Genomic DNA, 21593 nt, shown 5'->3' with positions numbered 1-21593 from the left:
CACTCTCCTCTTTCACTTTCATCAAGAGGCTCTTTAGTTCTTCTTCACTTTCTGCCATAAAAGTGGTGTCATCTGCACATCTGAAGTTATTGACATTTCTCCCGGCAATCTTGATGCCAGCTTGTGCTTCCTCCAGCCCAGCGTTTCTCATGATGTACTCCCCATAAAAGTTAAATAAGCAGAGTGACAATATACAGCCTTGACGTACTCCTTTTCCTATTTGGAACCAGTCTGTTGTTCCATGTCCAGTTCTAACTGTTGCTTCCTGACCTGCATACAGGTTTCTCAAGAGGCAGGTCAGGTGGTCTGGTATTCCCATCTCTTCCAGAATTTTCCACAGTTTCTTGTGATCCACACAGTCAAAGGCTTTGGCATAGTCAATAAAGCAGAAATAGATGTTTTTCTGGAATTCTCTTGCTTTTTTGATGATCCAGCAGATGTTGGCAATTTGATCTCTGGTTCCTCTGCCTTTTCTAAACCCAGCTTGAACATCTGAAGTTCACGGTTCACATATTGCTGAGGCCTGGCTTGGAGAATATTAAGCATCACTTTACTAGCGTGTGAGATGAGTGCAATTGTGTGGTAGTTGGAGCATTCTTTGGCATTGCCTTTCTTTGGGATTGGAATGAAGACTGACCTCTTCCAGTCCGGTGGCCACTGCTGAATTCCAGATTTGCTGGCATATTGAGTGCAGCACTTTCACAGCGTCATCTTTCAGGATTTGAAAGCGCTCCACTGGAATTCCACCACCTCCACTAGCTTTGTTCGTAGTGAGGCTTCCTATACTTTTATATACTTCCTATACTTTTACACTTATACACTTATATATATTTAAATACACTTAAAAAAAGGCATGGTTTAATTATTATATATTCTGCTCAACACAGTGTGTGTCTTTAACCTGAAGATTTATGTCATTTACCAGCCCTGGAAAATTCTCATCTGTTGTTTCTTCAAATATTACCTCTTCACTACTCTTTAAGCTCTATTTATTAGATATGTTGGAACTTCTCATTCTATAACCTCCATCTCTTAAACTCTTTCATATTTTCCATTTCTTTATCTCTGTGTGTAACAGTCCGTGGAATTCTTCAGGCCAGAATACTGGAGTGGGTAACCTTTCCCTTCTCCAGGGGATCTTTCTAACCCAGGGACTGAACCCAGGTCTCCAGCATTGCGGGCATTTTCTTTACCAGCTGAGCCACAAGGGAAGCCCAAGAATACTAGAGTGGGTAGCCTATCCCTTCTCCAGTGGATCTTCCTGACCCAGGAATCTAACTGGGGTCTCCTGCATTACAGGTGGATTCTTCACCAACTGAGCTATCAGGAAAGCCCACATACTAAATAATTTGCTCCAAAATTCTCTTCTAGCTATGTATGTGTTTAAAAATACTTCTTTTACCTAGTATTTTTATGTGTCTTTGGGGTGCGAGAAGAGGCTATATTACCTCAGCTCATCATACTGCTGCTACCAAGTGAGCATTTGCTTAGTATCAATGGAGACAGCACAGAGCATTTCAGAAGGGAAACAGGTACACATGTGTATGGATAAATGACTAGGAGGCTATCTGCCAAATGTTAACTGAATTATCTCTAAGATGTGAAATAACTGAAAAATTTTTCCTTTTTAGATTTCTGTGTTTTGACTAATTTAACAATTATTAGTTTTCTAGTTGACAACATTATAAAGCTACTTCCATTTTTTAAAAGAAAAATGAGTCTCAGGGAGCATCAGTGGAAACTTAGAACAAAAATATTATTTAATGCTTATGAAACACTTTATATATACACCAGATATTGTTCTATATCTTACACATATCATTTAGTGTTCAAAAGCACAGAGGATTGTTTTGTAGGAAGGTTAAAAGGACTAATGAAGTTTTCTTTGAAAAATGGAAAAATGGCAAGGACATCCTTAGCAATGCTGAATAAAACATAGTTTTATATGTTTATATAATTTTCAACTAAGTAACATGAAAATTTTGCATTGAAAATATTCCTTTAATAACGTAGGAATAAGTCGGACACGACTGAGCGACTGAACTGAACTGAACTGAAATACCTGTTACACAGGAAAATGTAACAGGACTAAAGATAACAACTAAGCTTGAAAGGAGATTGTTACATATTCCCACATTCTTTTAACAATATCAAAAAATTGGAGTCGTGTACAAAACTATCATCTGTATGTAACATGACTAATAACAGACACTCACAATCCATGGAACATTATATACAAATCGTTAATGTGAATTAAACTAGAATGTCATATTCTGTTCTTTCCTTTCTGCTTCTGGCACATACTATGAACAAAACACTTAACCCACACTCACTATGAAGCACTAAGTGACGAAGTGTAAAGTACTATGAAAGGTACTTTAAAAGTCTAAAGAATTCTGCAAACTATCTGCACTGTAACAACACAGGGGTGAATGCCTACGATGAGGATCCAAATCTCAATGAGATTCGAAACAAAGGTCCACAGAAAGAAATTTTATAGCAGTATTACCATATTTCTGACCCTCAGTCTAAAAGTTGTATAATTAACTTCCAGGAGACTTCTGAAAATTTTTGTTATGTGAGAGAAAGAGTTCAGCACTTAGAACCAAAGGATCTATGACTTAGGATGGAATCTTAGGCAAATTACTCACTTTGAACTCTATTTTCCCTAATAATTATAATATGAAAATAATGTTGTCTACCTTCCTTTTAACTATTAAGTGCAAAAACATCTCAAAATAACATGACATAGTACTATTCAACAAGATGTTATTATTTTTTACAAGAAAATCAACCACGAAACAAAGCATACTTCAACAATATATAGGGTAAAGAGAAAAGTGGGACCCCAAAACATGGCAATGTGATTATGAAGTACATCTTTCCCAATAATCCTCTGTGAAACATACAAGCATATCTAACAAGTGGCCTGGAGGTAAAGCTTGCAGCTCAATGAAAAAGACAGAAATCATCATGTCGAGGTGGTACGTTACCTAGTCATAAACTCCTCAAACTTCGAACTGGTAAGGTTAAGGCTGGACCAGTGTGTATCTGCCACAGGTTTGTGCTCTGGAGGACCCAGGTATGCAAGAAGTGTTGCCATCTTATCAAAAGGTCGTCTTCCAACAGCTTTGTGATCCCTAGATATAGGAAACTACTTAGGAAAAAAGTAGCAGTTCACATATAGCAGAACACATTTTTTTTTAATTGGAGTATAATTGCTTTATAATGTTGTGTTAGTTTCTGCTGTACAACGGAGTCAATCGGCAGGATGTATACATATCCCTCTTGAACCTCCCCATCCCACCTCTGGAGGTCATCAGAGCACCGAGCTGAGCTCCCTGTGCCCTACAGGAGCTTCCCACTAGCTATTTTCCACACACAGGAGGGTACATAAAAACACGTTTAGATTGTCATTGGCTGCTTTTCTTTTTACTGTCCAGTGGTGGTTCCTGCTCATTTTTAAATAGCACCCAAAAGACCTCAGGGGTTTTAAGTATAACTGAGACATCTTAGAAATAGGACCATTCCTCAAACTAAAAAATTTACATAAGATTTCATTATGTTCTAGTATGCTTAATCTATTACCATTAAATAGGCAACCAGTAAGTAAAAATAACATTCTGATCCACTTTTTCTCAGGATGAAAAGAACTCATTTGGAGAGACCACTGTTTAGGAAGTGGACATAGTGTCCCTGATATCAGATTTCTGCTTAACCAGGGTAAGTATGAATTTTCAACAACTATTAAACATTTAAAACTAAAGATAACAAGATACTATTTCACAAACATCAAACTGACAAAAAAAAATTATGACGTTTGCTAGTGCCAATTTTGGTGAAGATGTGTACACTGTACTCTCACACAGTACTGTCAAAGCATAAATCAGTATGTACACTGTGAAAAATAAGGTGGTGATATCTAGCAAAGCTGAGGCTGTGTATACCCCAGAACTCAGCAATTATGCATTTGGGTAATTCACAAGGAGACAAATGTGAAGAATATTTATTACATTACCATTTAAAATAATGAAAAACAGGAAACCCTAAATATCCATCAATTAGGAAGTACGAAAATAAGTTGTGATATAGCCATTTGATAAAATACTAAGATAAGTTAAATAAATGATAAATCTCAAATAGAATATTATATGAAGAGACTATATTCAGTGTATCATTGCTATGAAGTTTTAAAACACACAAAACTGTTTTATATGTACCTATGTTATACCTGTACTTTCCTTTTTCTTGTCAGTTACACAAGAGAGAAGTTGTATCTTTTTCTCTCCCAGAAATAAAATGTTATAAAGATCTGAAATAATTCAGCAAAATAAAAAATGTTAAAACGAAGCAGTAGACACGGGTCTCTGTTATATTATAGTCAATACTTTTTTGTATGTTTGAAATGTGTCTTTTTAAAAAAAATTGAAAAAAAAAACTGGTATTAAAGTACATGGATATGTACTTTAAATCATACAAGTTTGTATTTTAAAAGATGCATATAAAAGAATGTTTGCATTTAAAAGTTCCACTTTAAGTGCCACACAGATGAAGCATCTCCCTCCTTATGGTCTTCTACTTTTCCTATGAATAAGCAAACCATTTTTATTGGAATTTAAAAATAATCTGGACTCATTTGACCTTTGTAAGAGAACTCATAGATAAGAATCTGGGCCACTATAAACATGTAACGATTATAGAAAGGACAGCAAATGATTCAGGCTACAAGAGACTTTAACTAAAAACAGCTAATGAAACAATTCCCAAGTTAATAATTTTCAATTATTAAGTACTGCCTATGTAAAACTTCATTTGCATGTACTTCAGAGTATCACAAATGGGATTACTATAGAATTGCAATAGAATAGCAATGTTTCAATTATTAACTTCCTAAGAATTAAGCTGTTCTTTAAATTCAGATGCCAAGACTCATTTGACCTAGTAAATTTAAACTTCTCTGTGGCTTGTTGTAATATTATGTTTGCAAGCCAAAAAAAATCCAAAAGGCTAATTCGTGATTTCTCAGTTTAATTTTTTGTTTCCTCGGCTGGATTCTTAGTTTCCCCATAAGGGATCAAACCCAGGCACCGGCAATGAAAGTGCATAGTCTTTCATAACCACTAGACTGCCAGCGAAATCCCTCTTAGCTTTAGTATTTTTTTAAAAAGTCTACAACACCTACATATGTTTGTTGATCAATCAATATGACTTAAGTTTTTGCCTACATATTTTTAAAGGTCTACATTGCTCTTTAAAAATCATAATTCTTATTCTAAGAAGATACAAAGTAAGAGGCATTATTCATGACTAATAATTTTATCAACTTAAATTTAAAGTGAGAGTTTTCAATATTCCCATGACTGAGAAATCTCACCTGTTGCTGGAAAGATACTGGCCAATTTTCTCTTGATTATTCCATAGTAGACGATGTAAAGCAAGCACATTGCCATCGCTGATGAAGGAAAGACTATGATTTACAGCATCACTTGTAGGACAATCAGATGCTATATCAAGGAAAAACCTTCAAAAATGCAAAGTTATTAGAGTTTCAAAAACCAGATATACTCATATCTATGTTTGAATTAAATTTATGTGAAGTAACTTTGTGAAATTACTGGTATTACAAATATGGAGGTTTTATTCACACATGTAACTATAAACAAAAGAAGAGACAGGAGAAACTTGGTTTTCCATTTGATACCTGGCTTCAGCTTCAAAATAGGCTCTGAAGTCAGACAACAAAATTTAGATAGATGAGAATCTATAGAGAAGCCAGTATTTTACAGATAAAGAAAGAGAGGCCCAGACAAGACAAAAGACCTCCCCAAAGTTATACAGCCTGTTAGGTCAAAGTCAGGATCAGAACCTTTGTTCTTTTAACTCTCTACGGGTAGTTAATCTTTCTGTGGATAGTCACAGAATGTGAATCCTATGCTGACATTCACTTTTTTTTCCAGTATGATTTATAGTCCAATAATATATCTTTTAAATTCCAATCAGAAAGAAGTTAGTATGAACTATAATGAAAAACTAGAAGAGCTGTAGAAGTATAGCTTCGACTATAAGTCAAGTCAATCAGATTCACACTGTATGAAAAGTAGAATTCTTGATGTTAACTTACATTTACAGACACCTTCTCATAAGTTATCTCATTTGTGTCTCTAAAATCAACTCACAGTTAAGTACGGTATGAAACCTACTTTACCAAATCAACAACTCAGAGATAAAAAGAAGCAACTAGCTAGTTATGGGACCAAGCAGAACTCAAGTTTTCTAAAATCACAAAACTTCCAACAGTTGTCCAGTTACTCATGAACAAAATCTTATGCATTTGCTTTACTTGGTTTAAAGAGTAGCTTTTTAGTTTACATACATATCCAAATTAAAGTATCAAAAATATTCTAACATCAAAAAATTCTGATTATACACTATAATGCATTATCTGTACCAGTTTGGTTTTAGTTCTTACTGAAAGAAATCTTTTTCCTTCTACCTGTCCTCCATCTTGTGGTAAACTCAAATCCTGTATTTTAGTAGCTATGTCAAACATCTCTCTGGGTTTTTAAATATGGCAATCACTACCAAATTACAAAGAATATCACTTTACTTCATTAATGTCTTTTATAGTGAAATAAGATTAACTATGTTCTTGACCTCAAGAGAAAAAAACCTACACAAGAGTTCCATCTAGATCAAGTACATGGACTTAAGTGAAACTCAAAGTATCTGATCCAAACAGAGCAATTGGCTAAGTAGCAGGCTGCTCACCTTCGTGCTGCATCAAAGTTGCTTTTCACAAAATCATTAAAAGGCCGCATATGTTCTTCTTTTGTGAAAAGGACATGATTGGCAATACTCTGAAGTATCTATACAATAAAATAAGGTTATAAAGGATCTGATTATTTATGAAATCTACACATCCATATAACTCTAAAAAATATTAATTTTCTCACTGATACAATTTCTATTGGTGATTAAAATCAGTTACTGATCATTCTGTTTCTATGCTTTCCTAAACATAATTATATAAACACTTATATATTTATATATAGATAAACAGACATGAAAAATTTAATGTATTTTTTAAAATCATATAGTATACATTTTGTTTCCCATTTCGGAATTTCCAAAATGATTACACAGAAAACCATCTTGAGAAGACATTTGCTAAAATATTTTCAAATGATGAGATGTTCTATCAGTATCAGCCTCATGAATTTCTTTATCATATAAAGAAATAAAACAAAAGCATGTAAGGGAAAACCACAGGGCATTTCAAAAATTAAGAGAGAGTACAGTGAATAAAAAAACTGAAAATTTATGGAAGAGAAATTTTAAATAGTTATATTATCAAAATGATTCTTCACCTTCGACATTAACTTCAAGCCCCTTTCGATTCTAGGCGGTGGCTTTTTATCTAAAATCCCTGCTTCATATGGTGAGACAATGGCAGGATTGATAAATCTGAGAAACATGGCACTTCCTACTGCACCGATGCTGTTCTGAGGGAAACGCTGGCTAACCACCTAAAAACAAGGAATTGAGGATTGAGTACATGGTTTGAATTAAAACAAGAAAATGGGAAGACAGAGTTCAAAAGTCAAATTTTGCACATAAAATCTGAATAGACCAGTCCTTGTAAACAATACATTTGTAATTTTTCCTACTCCCAAAACATCAGTAAACAAAAATTTACCCTCAATTCTTGCCCTCTATCATTTAAAATCACAATGAAGGTCTCTAAGGGGGGGAAAAAAAGTCTCATAGATGAGTTTTGTAGAAGAGATCTGAAAAAAGATATTAATTTCATCATCATTGTTTATACTGCAGGTTTGTTGAGCAACAAAAGCAGAATAACTTTTCACACAAAAATTATCACATTTTACTAAGATTAAGAGACACGAGAGTATGGTCAACTCTTGTAAGGCAGAGCTAAGTTTTCAACAGCATACCACTGAATAATCCAATACCTAATAGTAAATACTTACATTTTGTTGTATACCCAGGTACAATTGAATTTCTTGAGCAAAATGATTGCCATATACAAAATAAAACTTAGTTTTCTTAGATTCCTATCAAGAGAAAAAACTTACTTACAGTAACGTTATTGCCAGTTCTTTTTCTTCATCAGAATGCTTTATAATATAAGGACCTACTTATTATTTAAACCATGGAGGAATGGGAATTCTTGGGGACTTAAAAGAAAAAAGGATCCCACAAGCCTAAAAGAGAGAATCCCCATGAATAACTCAATTTGTAATTTTGTCAAATAAAAAAAGTTAAAGATACAAGAAATGGTTGCCCACACTGAAAAATAATGTGAGCCCAACATTTCACATGGATTTATTTTCTTTTTATAAGATATTCCACTTTCAAGGTAAATTAGACTGGGAAAGTGCTATGAAGCCGGCTCAGCTCCCATCTCTCCTAGTAGGTCCTGTTTTAAATTAACATACGAAAACTGTATTATTCTGAAATTCACTTTTTTTTTTAAACAGATAACACACATATTTACTTTTAAAGAACATTCATGTAACATCTAAACCGCTACAACTATTCATGCTTAGCCTGGTTAACTGCTGCTTAAAGCAGTGCTGACTGACAACAAGGCCATAGTACACCAACTCAATGTTCTGGGATTCTGAGGATAAAACTGCATTTCAAAGGCTATTGCGGGGAAATGAGAAAATACGACTTAGGTGCAGAATCTCACAGAGCTCTAGTTTTCTTCACACTGCCTCAGTAAAGTAACACTTCTTTTCATGAATTCACACGGCTCATGAGTCCAGATTATAATTCTGGAAAAGAGTAAGAATTATTTCACTTCATTCTATTTTCTTCAGTGCTTCATGTGGTATACATTTAAAATGTGTTCTTGTTCACTGTCTAAAATCTCAAAATAATGTTCAATTATATTTGACAGGAAGTCAGTAAAATTAAGACTTTAGAGAATGATTTTCTAAGCTAAGAAAATCTTTGTAAGAGGTGATAGTGGGGGTGAGCTATAACTAATACATTCTCACCTTCCTGGTACTGCATAGCTCAGGAAGCTTTCTTGGTGTTACAGCACTCTGAGTGCTATGCTACTGCAAGAAGGACGACGACCTTACACTTCAGTCAGAGCACACTGGTGAAGGTGGTTAAATACAGCACCTTAACAGACTGGCTTTAACACCTAGATACTGTTTTATAGCTATTTTTAGCTAAAATACAGTTTTAGAAACAGAATTAAGAAGACAATTCAAGTACTTTTACCACTGTTGTACTGTGTTTAACCTCCTAGGGAGTAGGAACAGAAAAAAATAATGTTTATTTCCGCACAGATAAAATTCTTCATCTAATTTCAGAATGTTCACAGACCACCACTGCTACTATTTTCTTCAGAATCACAAATTTTAATCTTAAAACATAAAAAAACAGATCAACAAATCTAGAAATTTTTAAAGCCTTTCAGGAGTGAGCTAGCAAAAAGGAAGGGAATTAAAAACTGCTTTATATTTCATTGCAAAAGGGTTGTTTTAAAAGAATAGCTTATGTTCAGTTTAATCCGTTAAAATCCTGAAAAGGTTTTTAAAAAGTTAAAGTCATGAGTTTGGTTTCCAAAGAACTGATTAATTATAAAATACTAACCTGCTGAGAAAGTGTCTCAAAAAAAAAAAAAAAAATCAATCACTTATATGCACATGGAGAACTCTTTTCAAATGCATTTTTAGAGTAGCTATTTACTGGCTTTTTCCAGGAGAGAAAAGTTTTTAAAGTGCGACTCACATTTATACCTGATGTTTACTCAATATTACTCAATCTCAGAATTTAACGGGTGTCTGAGGGAATCATTTCCCAAAAGAAATATTGTAAAACTTATGAAAGGTACTACACCTTCACTATCTTCCCCACCTTCAAAAATCATTCATGTCAGAACTCAGAGTATCCACACTACAAGAACACACCTTATTTCACGTGTCATATAATTATGTATCTCATCAATGACAGTGTATTTTGGGAACTAAAATCTGACAAAACAATATCTATAAAAATGCTCAACAAGTTTTATGAATTAATTTATTAAAAAACTTCTTTTCCTGTCACCACTAATTAACATCAGTATAATTTTACCTCATAACATATACATACTCAAACTGTTTTTATTTTTAACCTGTAAAAATCTAATTTATATCCAAAAAACTTTCAGCATAAAAGGTCCAAGTAGAGCCAGTCTGTATGCAGAAGCCAATTATCAGTCAAATGGCCCTTTTACTTTCCCCCTACTCATAAAAGGAGAACCACAGGTTACAAATAAATGTAGTCATACACTGTACATCAGCAAGAGGATCACAACCCATCCACCTTTAATTATCTAAGTGAGTTAGGTTAATAACTTCAAAGGAGATCTAATTATACAGTACATGTTTGAGTTTAATAAAGAGAATTATCTATGACTACACAGCTACATAACAGCAGCCAGAACCTTGTCTATATATTTTAAATATTCTAATCTATGGTACATAGACCCCAAAAGAAAGTTAACTTGCTTTTAAAAAGATCATTAGATTCTGTTATGCCAACAACTCCATAAACCAACATTTTAGATTTATAATACTACACAGTCGTCACACTTCAGAATGTGTTCTAAAATATCCACAAGGACCTCATATCACTTGTGCTGAGAAATGCATTCCAAAACTTGGTGTTACCCAGAAACATTTTTTTGAAATATGAAAATAACACTAGTAGAAAAAAACATTTCAAGGAACAACTGTAGATAAAATCTTAATAAATAAAGCAATGTTAGGAAGGCTAGAAAACATGCTCCAGAAACAGAGAAAGCCTGAATTTTAATTTATGTAATATACTACAAAATGGCATTAGTAAACACCAAACAAGAGTGTTAGAAACAGTAAATTAATTTCAACAGTGATGGTGTATATTATGTTAAATCCACATATGCTGAGAATTAGAAGGCTGAAGCATTAGAAAGAAATGTTTTTATTAAGCAAGATGGCCATCCAATCCAATCCATTTGCTCACAGCTGACCAAATTTACGTAACATACCCAAAAAAGAATCTCTTGAATGTACATAAAAGCATATGTCTCTAAATTTTAATTTAGTTCTGAATTTCAAACAGAAATTTACTGAAGGTAGAGCTCAGATGAAAATGAAAGGTGAAACCAGATGAATACTATATACTAAATTCTACCTTTTAAAGTAAACTATCTATGTGACTCCTGCAGGTTTTCTTGACCTCTTTCTCTAAATTCATTTGGATTATATGAACAAAGGTAATACTAAGCCTGATAAGAATCAGTCATACTGACAGATATTGGCAAATTTTAAATGAATGCATGTTAATATTTTGGACAAATTTCATCCGCCAGAAGAAAATAATTATGACTACCGTAATTTTCTTCCTTTTAAATTAGGGTAAGTTTACAGAAGTAGGTAGTACATGCATATCATGTTTGCAAATGAGGTGTTTCTCTATAAATACAGACTCACTGCTTTTCTTTATTTCAAAAGTACTATATTCTCAGTCCCAGTAGCTTATAAAGATTTTCTCTAAGGTAAAAGTGGTTTTGTTTCACCATAAGAGTTTTTATAAGTTAAGAACAATTATCTAAATCCTGGCTGAGACTGTCCAGATAAAAATCTAAGTAAAAAATAAAATTTAGCTACTTTTAGTTAAGATTTAGAAAGTGACAGTTTCCTTCTATGTACTTCTAGCAATTAAGAAAAACTTTCATCTCTAGGAAAAGAAATCACTCACATTACCTGCAAACAAGAAGCAAGAATGAAGAGAGTCAGCATTTCCTAAGGCCTTGAAATTAAGTTTCTTTTGCATTCATTTATAATTTTTAAAATAACAGTAATAAAATTAGACCAGGGGTATCAAATGCACCAAATGCCCCCAAAATGCCTTTGGGATACATCAAACCAAAGGAACACAGAGATGTTTCAATGTAACTTAATTCCAGGGTTAATTGAAATGAAAGCTATTTTGTGCCAGAATTAGTAGAATGATTTTACAGTGAAGGTCAAATAGGCTGAAGTGAAGATGTTCTTAACAAACAGCAAAAGATTTTTTGTTTTGCTTTGAAAGAAACAGCTAAAAAAAAGTTCTCCAAACTTACTGATTTTTTGTTTTCCTTTTTTTCTTTTACTGTAGCTTTATTCAGTAGGGAGTGGCAAGTTGCCTACAGAACAGAGATGAGCACAAACAAGTCACAGCACCAACTACATACAGCAACAAAAACAATGTTGGCTTGTACATAAAATTACACGATCAAAATGTAACACAAATGGAATCAACAAAAAATTAGAAATCAACTGAATTTTGAGGGACAAATTTTATTTCTGGATTTTAATCTTTATTATGTCTTTAAGCCAAAGCACTAAATAAATAGCAAGAAATGTTGAGACAATCATATCTACTATTTCTGGCTATAAATCGCAGAAAATTTCTCCTCAAATGAACTGAGGATATTTAATATTTACATTTCAGTTAATTCCTAGCTTTTGATGAATTTTATATGAAATTTTCATTACAAGTAGATTATACTCTAAAAATACTTCTATGTGTCTACGTAATTTTTCTTGATTTACATATATTTATATATACTTCTCTGTGTATCCTTCAATTGACTTAAAAGTTCTTTTTTCAATAGTTGATACTGAACTCATATTACTACTGATTAAAAAATAAACATTAAATGGCTAAATATAATAGAAAAATACACTTTACAGATTCTGAGTTAAAAGTCTCTCTTTTAAGAAAGATTACTCTTAAAATTTCACTTAATTTTGTTTGCAGGCTGCTTCCTGAAAAAGTTCTAACCAGAGAAGGTTAAAAGCTCTGCAACAATTGGGAAAAGAATGTTATCAGCTCAACTGGAAATAAGCATTAATATCAAAGTGAAGAAACTGCAGAGAAAATCATAGAATAAAACTGTAAGCCTGCTTAAAATTTTTCACAGATTTGACCATTTATCAGAATGTCTCAAACAAAAATCCATCACCAAAAAGCCTCTCAAATCCAGAGACATATTGGTTTCAACTCTCAGAGTCACTTCTAGGCCAAGGAGCTCTATTAAAATGAAAAGATCGACACCCACACACAGCTATATTTGAAATGGATAACCAACAAGGACCTACTATACAGCACATGGAACTCTGCTCAATATTCTGTGGCAGCCTGGATGGAAGGGGAGTTTAGGGGAGATGGATACATGTATACGTATGGCTGAGTCCCCTCACTGTTCACCAGAAACCATCATAACATTGTTAATCGTTGTTAACAATAATTGTTTTCTCTCTCCCAATAAAAAATTAAAAGTTAAAAGAAATTACTTTTAAAATATTTTGAAAACAAACTAGAATTCTTCAATCTACTATACAAGGCATTTTATTCCAGGATTTCTGTGACTCAACACCATAACTTGAGATTAAAGTTAGATTTGTACATCCATCCATCCATTCATTCATCCAAGTAGTTACTGTGCACCTAATTGCTAGATACCACTCTAAGCACTGGAAGATAGCAAGCAAGAAGACACAGTCCTTACCTCAAAGAGCTTTGATTCAAACTTCAGACTAAAAGCACTAGTAACCCAATTTATCACAAAAATGCAGTTTTATACACTTTTTGTTTTCAATCATGGTATACAACCATCAATTATAGCCTTAAAATTTTTCTGTAAGCTACTTCTGTTTGGAGAAGCAGATTTGCCAGGAAAAGATGACATTTGCTTAGAATTATATTTAGCTCTTTCTCAGAATTCTCTCACCACAATTTAGGAGAATATCCACTCTGGGAATACTTTCTCATTACTCCAAAACTATCAGGATGAAAGTGGAAATAAACACATGAAAAAATGTCTCAGTTATAAATCTAACACATGGCCATTCCAATATAACCTTAACCCAGACCGCTAAGTAAGGAGGCTTATAAAACGAAAGAGCTAGGTAAAAGCATGATTTTAAAAAGGTTTAACAGTCAAAAATACTAACTCCAGTAAAAAGACCTAAAGCTCAGAGAAATTTAGCTAGCAATGTACTCACATAGCTTTCAAATTTTCCCTAGCAGGTCCCATAGCAGGAGACATATTTACTAGAGGGAAAAAAAACAATGGACTACTATCCCTCCCAACAGAACATAAAAGTACAAAGGTACCATTATGTTACTGCCAAAGTCTAAAGGGCAAAGAAAAGCCAGAAGATGGAAGGTGAATAAAAATAAAAGAGCAAACTAAAGGAAAAACTACATTTGCAAGGAGACTCAATGGAAGAATATCTTGAGATCTAAGTTTATTTTTCTTTTTTAATTAGCAAATGTGAAATTTCCCATTATCAGTCACTTATTAAAAAACAAACCCTTATTTATAAATAACATAGCACATCTATCCTCTATAGTACTGTACATTCCAATAGTAAGTTTATCCAACAGTTCCAAAAACTGCACTAACATTTAAAGAACATTCTTAAGAATAATTGTATGTGAAATTTTAATATAATGACTCAGGTCTGCTGTAATATGGGACACGGTATCACGGAACGTTTTAAAAGGCACAACACATAGTGGTTAATAAGCCACCAATTATCACCTGGCTTTATTTTCTGCATTCTTTTTACTACCTCCTTCCCTTCCTAACTATGAAAGTTGGCAAGAATCTTGTTTACTTGGCTGGGAGGAATCGGGTAATTTATTCCTTCATTAAATATTTCCTAAGTACTTACTAAGTGCCAAGCACTTACTTCTTTTTTCCTTTTCCAAGGTTGCTAATGATACAAAATTTCTTTTCTTAGGGAGACAACTACATGAAGAATTTCTACTAAAATCTACTAGACCATTTATGTAACCAGGTAGTCAATACTCAATCACTTTTAACCAACTAAAGTCAAAGCCCCTGCCATTTAGAAATTCATTTGCTTTCTGAAAAGTTATTATTAGGCCAACCAAGAAGTTGGTCCAGACTATTTTTAACATGTGTTTACCATTTCTAGTCTACCTAGTTTTATGAACAGAAGAAGGACTGAACTGGACTTAAAGAGAAACCTGAATAATGCCCAAACTTAAGATGTTATTCATTGAATTAGATTTCATACTAAAAACTACCCTCTGGTCTCAGATTTAACTACCTGCAAAACTGATATGGGGCTCTCCTAAGCTTCCTCAAGCTATTTTGAAAAAGGCAGGAAAAGTCATGATGAATTAAGAGAGTTTTAATGCTAAGTATGCTTTTCATCATCTATGAATATGATGAAACATTTTTTTATAGATACAGCAGATACATCTTTATAAATAGCAATGGGGGAAAAATTCACACAGAGCAGCCTGAAACAGCTTTTTAAAATGATGATTTCACTGATCTTGCTAATGTCTCCAAGCAACTGAAGCCCTGTGCTAAAAACAAATGGCTGTGGATAACTCTGCAAAGAAAAAGACACAAAAGGTATGGGTTTTGGTAAATGCAAAAATTCTTTATCCTACACCTGACCTTGTCCCAAACTCCAGATCCACTAATGTTTCTCCCAGAATCAGTTTTAACAGGCTAATGTGGATTGGCACTAATCTCCCTTGGAGTGATTAAACCATTTCTGAAGCTGCATATGCCAATCAAAAACATCGTGGAAGCCATAATAGAACACAGGTGTAATTTCCTCAGCAAGTAGGGGATGACTGTGAACATCTGAACTCAGAAGCATTACTTGCAGTTCTAGTGTTGAAAGTCTAACAACTGGATGTGAATGATGATGCAATATAAGTAGCATTCTATATAAAATAAACATCAGCCTGTCCTGGGGAAGCCTGACACAAACCCAATAGAGTTTAAGAGAAGAAATTAATTAAAGAAATTAATTTAAGAGAAGAAATCAAAATCAGAGATTAAGCATTTCACAAAACAAAAAGCAAGAAAGAGACTGACCTCATATGTGAAAGACCCCATGAGTAATTCAGGTAAAAGATAAAATCAGCAACAAAAACTGTGTAACATATTTAACTTCAATCACATCTACTACACCCAGTAGATTGGTGCATTTTAAACTTGTTCTCAATGCAAGGAAAATGTATTATTTTTAAAGTACCCCATTAAACTACTTTGTATTTTTAAAGCCAATTTAAACAATTCTGAATGCATTATTCATCCAAACTGATTCAGTATTATCAATCACCCACTATCAGCAGCTAGTTTAGCAGCTAAACCCCTCTTTGGTAAAGCATTCTTTTAAATGTAGCTGTGGATTAATAATGGTAATCTCTAACCTTCAGCATACCTGGTACAAACAGTGGCACACACTTCGTAGTTGAGGGGGAAATTCGGAGGACGAACTGATGATGGCATGGAAGAACTTTTCAGTCATTTGAAGGAGATTTCGTTGGTTTTCCTCAAGGCTCTCTGACTGTTCTAACCTACCAAGAGGAAAAAAAAAAAAAAGCAAAAGCAGTTAAAAGCAAACAAACTAACAGACATATTCTTTAAAAGAGACTCCTTAAAGAGATAGATATTCAGCTAAATGCAATGTTGAGACTTTTCTGGAATCCTGATTTCAACAAACCAATTATTAAAAAAAAAAAAGGCAATTTTGAGAATTGTGTATAAAAACTCTTGTTGTTGTTTAGCCACTAAGTTATGTCCTAATCTTTGCAACTCCATGGACTGTAGCCTGCCAGGCTCCTCTGTCCAAGAGATTTTTCAGCAAGAATACCAGACTGTATTGCCATTTCCTCTTTCAGGGGATCTTCCCCATCAAGGGATCAAACCCATGTCTCTTGCATCTCCTGTACTGGCATGGATTCTTTACCACTGTGTCACCTGGGAAGCCCACCAATTATCCTCCTATATTTCACAAATTTAATACAGGATTTTTAATTTTAAAAAATTTTTTGTCCATCTAGTAGGAGAGGGCATCTCACATTTTAAACTTTTATTTCCCATGACTTCAGTAAAGTTGACATGCTTTCAATATTTTTGGACCATTCAGGCCATATTTTGAACCTCCTTTCCTATCAAGCCTGATATCTCTAACTTCTAGGTATTTCTCCTGTCTGTACCTAAAACTTAGTTTGTTCATCATTAGCTGATTTTTCCCCTATACTTAAATGTCTTACTCTGTGTTCCCCATGTTGTCAATGGTACCATTATTGTTTCAACCACGTCACTCAGGAACTGCTGATGCCGCTATTGTCTGCAGTAGTCCATTACTCCCCACATCTGATTAGTGTTGCTAATTCTTCCGTAAGACTTTTTTTCAGGTAACTTATTTATTATTATTTATTTAAGGTAATTTATTTAGAAAAGGCAGAGGAACCAGAGATCAAATTGCCAACATCTGTTGGATCATCGAAAAAGCAAGAGAGTTCCAGAAAAACATCTACTTCTGCTTTATTAACTATGCCAAAGCCTTTGACTGTGTGGACAACAACAAACTCTGGAAAATTCTTAAAGAAATGGGAATACCAAACCACTTGATCTGCCTCTTGAGAACTCTGGAAGTCAGGAAGCAACAGTTAGAACTGGACATGGAACAAAAGACTGGTTCCAAATAGGGAAAGGAGTACGTAAAGGCTGTATATTGTCACCCTGTTTATTTATGTGCAGAGTACATCATGAGAAATGCTGGGCTGGAGGAAGCACAAGCTGGAATCAAGATTGCCAGGAGAAATATCAATAACCTCAGATATGCAGATGACACTACCCTTATGGCAGGAAGTGAAGAAGAACTAAAGAGCCTCTTGATGAAAGTGAAAGAGGAGAGTGAAAAAGTTGGCTTAAAACTCTACATTCAGAAAACGAAGATCATGGCATGTGGTCCCATCACTTCATGGGAAATAGATGGGGAAACAGTGGAAACAGTGACAGACTTTAGCTTTTTGGGCTCCAAAATCACTGTAGATGGTGACTGCAGCCATGAAATTAAGACACTTACTCCTTGGAAGGAAAGTTATGACCAACCTAGACAGCGTATTAAAAAACAGAGACTTTACTTTGCTGACAAAGGTCCGTCTAGTCAAAGCTATGGTTTTTCCAGTAGTAACGTATGTATGTGAAGAGTTGGACTGTAAAGAAAGCTGAGCACTGAAGAATTGATGCTTTTGAACTGTGCTATTGGAGAAGACTCTTGAGAGTCCCTTGGACTGTAAGAAGATCAAACCAGTCCATCCTAAAGGAAATCAGTCCTGAATAGTCATTGGAAGGACTGATGCTGAAGCTAAAACTCCGACACTTTGGCCACCTGGTGCGAAGAACTGACTCATTTGAAAAGACCCTGATGTTGGGAAAGATTGAAGGCAGGAGGAGAAGGGGACAGCAGAGGATGAGATGGTTGGATGGTATCACCAACTCAATGGACATGAGTGAGTAAACTCTGGGAGTTGGTGATGGACAGTGAGGCTGGCGTGCTGCCATCCATGGGGTCGCAAAGAGTCAGACACGACTGAGTGACTCAGTTTATTTCTTTGGCCATCCCATGCAGCATGTAAGATCTTAGTTCCCTCACCCCAAACTCATGCTCCCTGCAGTGGAAGCATGGAGTAACCAGTGCACTGCCAGGGAAGGCCCTCTTCTGTATGATTCTAAAGTCTTGGTGCTGTGATTAAAGGCAGATGTTCAGAAGGCAGACTTACTAGGTTTAAATTTCAGCTCTACCACTTACTGACCTTGATCAAGGTACTTAATCTGAGGCTCAATTTTTTTATCAATTAGACAGGAATAATTATAATGCCTATTTCATCAGGTTTAAATTGGGAAGATTCATGATAGCTCAGTTGGTAAAGAAACCACCCGCAATGCAGGAGACCCCAGTTAGATTCCTGGGTTGGGAAGATTCATTGGAGAAGGGATAGGCTACCCACTCCAGTATTCTTGGGCTTCCTTGGTGGCTCAACTGGTAAAGAATCCACCTGCGATGAAAGAAACCTGGATTCCATCCCTGGGTTTGGAAGATCTCCTGGAGAAGGCAAAGGTTACCCACCCCAGTATTCTGGCCTGGAGAATTCCACAGACTCTATAGTCCATGGGGTCACAGTCAGACACAACTGAGCGACTTTCACTTGCCCTGAAGGACGGCATGGAAACCTACTCCAGTATTCTTGCCTGGAGAATCCCCATGAACAGAAGAGCCTGGCGGGCTACGGTCTGTGGGGTCACAGAGCCGGACACAACTGAGCAACTAAGCACAGCACCACAAAAGAGCAAATTTTACCCCGTGGCTGTCAAATCCACAAACCTTTACTAGAGCTGCCCAACTGGTGTAATCTGAACCCTTCAAAACACAATCCCTATGAAAGTCAGTACTTAACTACTTGTTATATGCCTTATCTCCCCTACAAAACTGTAAGCTCCTTGAAGGATGTATTCATCTTTGTCCTCTTAAAAACTAGCAAGGTACCTTACCAAAACAATCATTGACTAAATATTTGTTGTCAATCTCTTAACTAGTAATGTCCTATTTCTATACTATTACATAAAAGTTTGGGAGACTGAAATCACCACTCCAGATTCCCTGCAGCTCACCACATAATGCAGCATATGGATACAGTAAGAGTTTAGAAATGAATGTAGACTATGGGAAGGAAAGATTTCATGGACTAGGTGAGTTCTAAAGGAGGGAGTGAATTTGCACAGGCAAAAAGAAGTAAGGGCAGTTCAGAAAGTGGAAGGCAGGGCAAGCACTCAATTCAATCCAATAAACATTTACCATGCATCTACTATTTGCCATCGTAAGGCCACATGCTGAGGATTCAACAGTAATTGGCCTTTGAGTTTCTCAAAGAGGGCAAAGACAAGTACACACTAAGTAACAAGTACAATTATTTGACGATATAAAAGACAAAAATAGCAAACCAGGGAGAGACATGATTAATTCACATGGCAAAGGTTGCCAGGAAGCCAGAGGCAGAAAATGAATTTGGGATACATGAGAACTAAAAAGAGATATGGGGACTTTTATGTAGGGAGATCACTTAAGAAGCTACAACAATAAGTCGAATCTGAAATATGGAGGGCATAGGAGCTTTGTAGTATGAAAGAAAAAATTCACAATTTATTAACAGGGCCAGAAGAGATTCTTGGAAACCTTGACATTCTCGTCTAGTCTTTGTGGGAACATTTTCTTAATGAAAAAAATAAAAGGATACCAGCAGCAGGTATGCTTCAGACGCTTTCAAATGTCCCTCTAAAAGATTCTTACATGCCAATGATAACTCATTGGCTATTCCATTAATTCTGATCTATAATGAAGCTTCGTATTCAATTATTTAAGTGTCTGTGTGTATAAAAAATTTTCTCTCTGATTTTCAATCAGCTTTTTTTTATCCTATTGGTTTCCTGTTTTTAATTTCATTGATTTCTAACCTAATTTTTATTTCTTTCCTTCTGCTTGCTTTAGGTTTATACTGAACTTTCTCTGGTTTTTTAAGGTGAAAGTTTAGGCCATTCACTTTAGATCCTCCTTTTCTAATATATGCATTTAATGCTCTAAATATTAAATTTCACTATCTTCTACACATTCTAATAAGATGTATTTTAAGTTTTTCTTTTTCTTTTTTTTTCTTTTTTATTATTATTTATTTTTTTAATTTTTAATTTTTTAACTTTATTTAATTTTTAAACTTTACATAATTGTATTAGTTTTGCCAAATATCAAAATGAATCCACCACAGGTGTTTTTCTTTTTCTTTGCATTTTAGTTTTCAAAATTTCTATTGACATATCTTTAAGTTCACTAATTTTGTACGGGCGACAGGAATCAAGACCATCCCTAAGAAAAAGAAATGCAAAAAAGCAAAATGGCTGTCTGAGAGGCCTTACAAATAGCTATGAAAAGAAGAGAAGCGAAAAGCAAAGGAGAAAAGGAAAGATATAAGCATCTGAATGCTCATATAGCATTCCAAAGAATAGCAAGGAGAGATAAGAAAGCCTTCCTCAGTAATCAATGCAAAGAAATAGAGGAAAATAACAGTATGGGAAAGACTAAAGATCTCTTCAAGAAAATTAGATATCCCAAGGGAACATTTCATGCAAAGATGGGCACAATAAAGGACAAAAATGGTATGGACTTAACAGAAGCAGAAGATATTAAGAAGAGATGGCAAGAATACACAGAAGAACTGTACAAAAAAGATCTTCACGACCCAGATAATCACGATGCTGTGATCACTCACCTAGAGCCAGACATCCTGGAATGTGAAGTCAAGTGGGCCTTAGGAAGAATCACTACAAACAAAGCTAGTGGAGATGATGGAATACCAGTTGAGCTATTTCAAATCCTGAAAGATGACGCTGTGAAAGTGCTGCACTCAATAGGCCAGCAAATTTGGAAAACTCAGCAGAGGCTACAGGACTGGAAAAGGTCAGTTTTCATTCCAATCCCAAAGAATGCTCAAACTACCGCACAACTACACTCATCTCACACGCTAGTAAAGTAATGCTCAAAATTCTCCAAGCCAGGCTTCAGCAATACGTGAACCGTGAACCTCCAGATGTTCAAGCTGGTTTTAGAAAAGACAGAGGAACCAGAGATCAAATTGCCAACATCCGCTGGATCATTGAAAAAGCAAGAGAGTTCCAGGAAAACATCTGCTTTATTGACTATGCCAAA

The 21593-nt window shown here is 34.9% G+C and overlaps 1 protein-coding gene across 6 annotated transcripts in view; it reads right to left on the bottom strand.

Moving 5' to 3' along the window:
- Positions 1-21593, bottom strand: part of NF1 (neurofibromin 1) — a 275386-nt gene that overhangs the window by 100111 nt on the left and 153682 nt on the right. For 5 of the 6 annotated variants that reach the window (XM_010861452.1, XM_010861457.1, XM_010861454.1 and 2 more), the window contains 6 exons: positions 16269-16404; positions 12128-12190; positions 7368-7526; positions 6769-6866; positions 5375-5521; positions 2994-3140 (listed from right to left, as the gene is read on the bottom strand). In XM_010861452.1, coding sequence (XP_010859754.1) covers positions 2994-3140; positions 5375-5521; positions 6769-6866; positions 7368-7526; positions 12128-12190; positions 16269-16404 — 750 coding nt within the window. The remainder of the gene's footprint in view (positions 1-2993; positions 3141-5374; positions 5522-6768; positions 6867-7367; positions 7527-12127; positions 12191-16268; positions 16405-21593) is intronic. The other variant, XM_010861455.1, reaches the window with a different exon arrangement.

Source organism: Bison bison, unplaced genomic scaffold (assembly GCF_000754665.1).
Source record: "Bison bison bison isolate TAMUID 2011002044 unplaced genomic scaffold, Bison_UMD1.0 scf7180017864472, whole genome shotgun sequence".
In the NCBI taxonomy this organism is placed as follows: Eukaryota; Metazoa; Chordata; class Mammalia; order Artiodactyla; family Bovidae; genus Bison; species Bison bison.
Note: the sequence above shows the minus strand (reverse complement) of the source record. Positions and strands in the feature narration are given on the sequence as shown.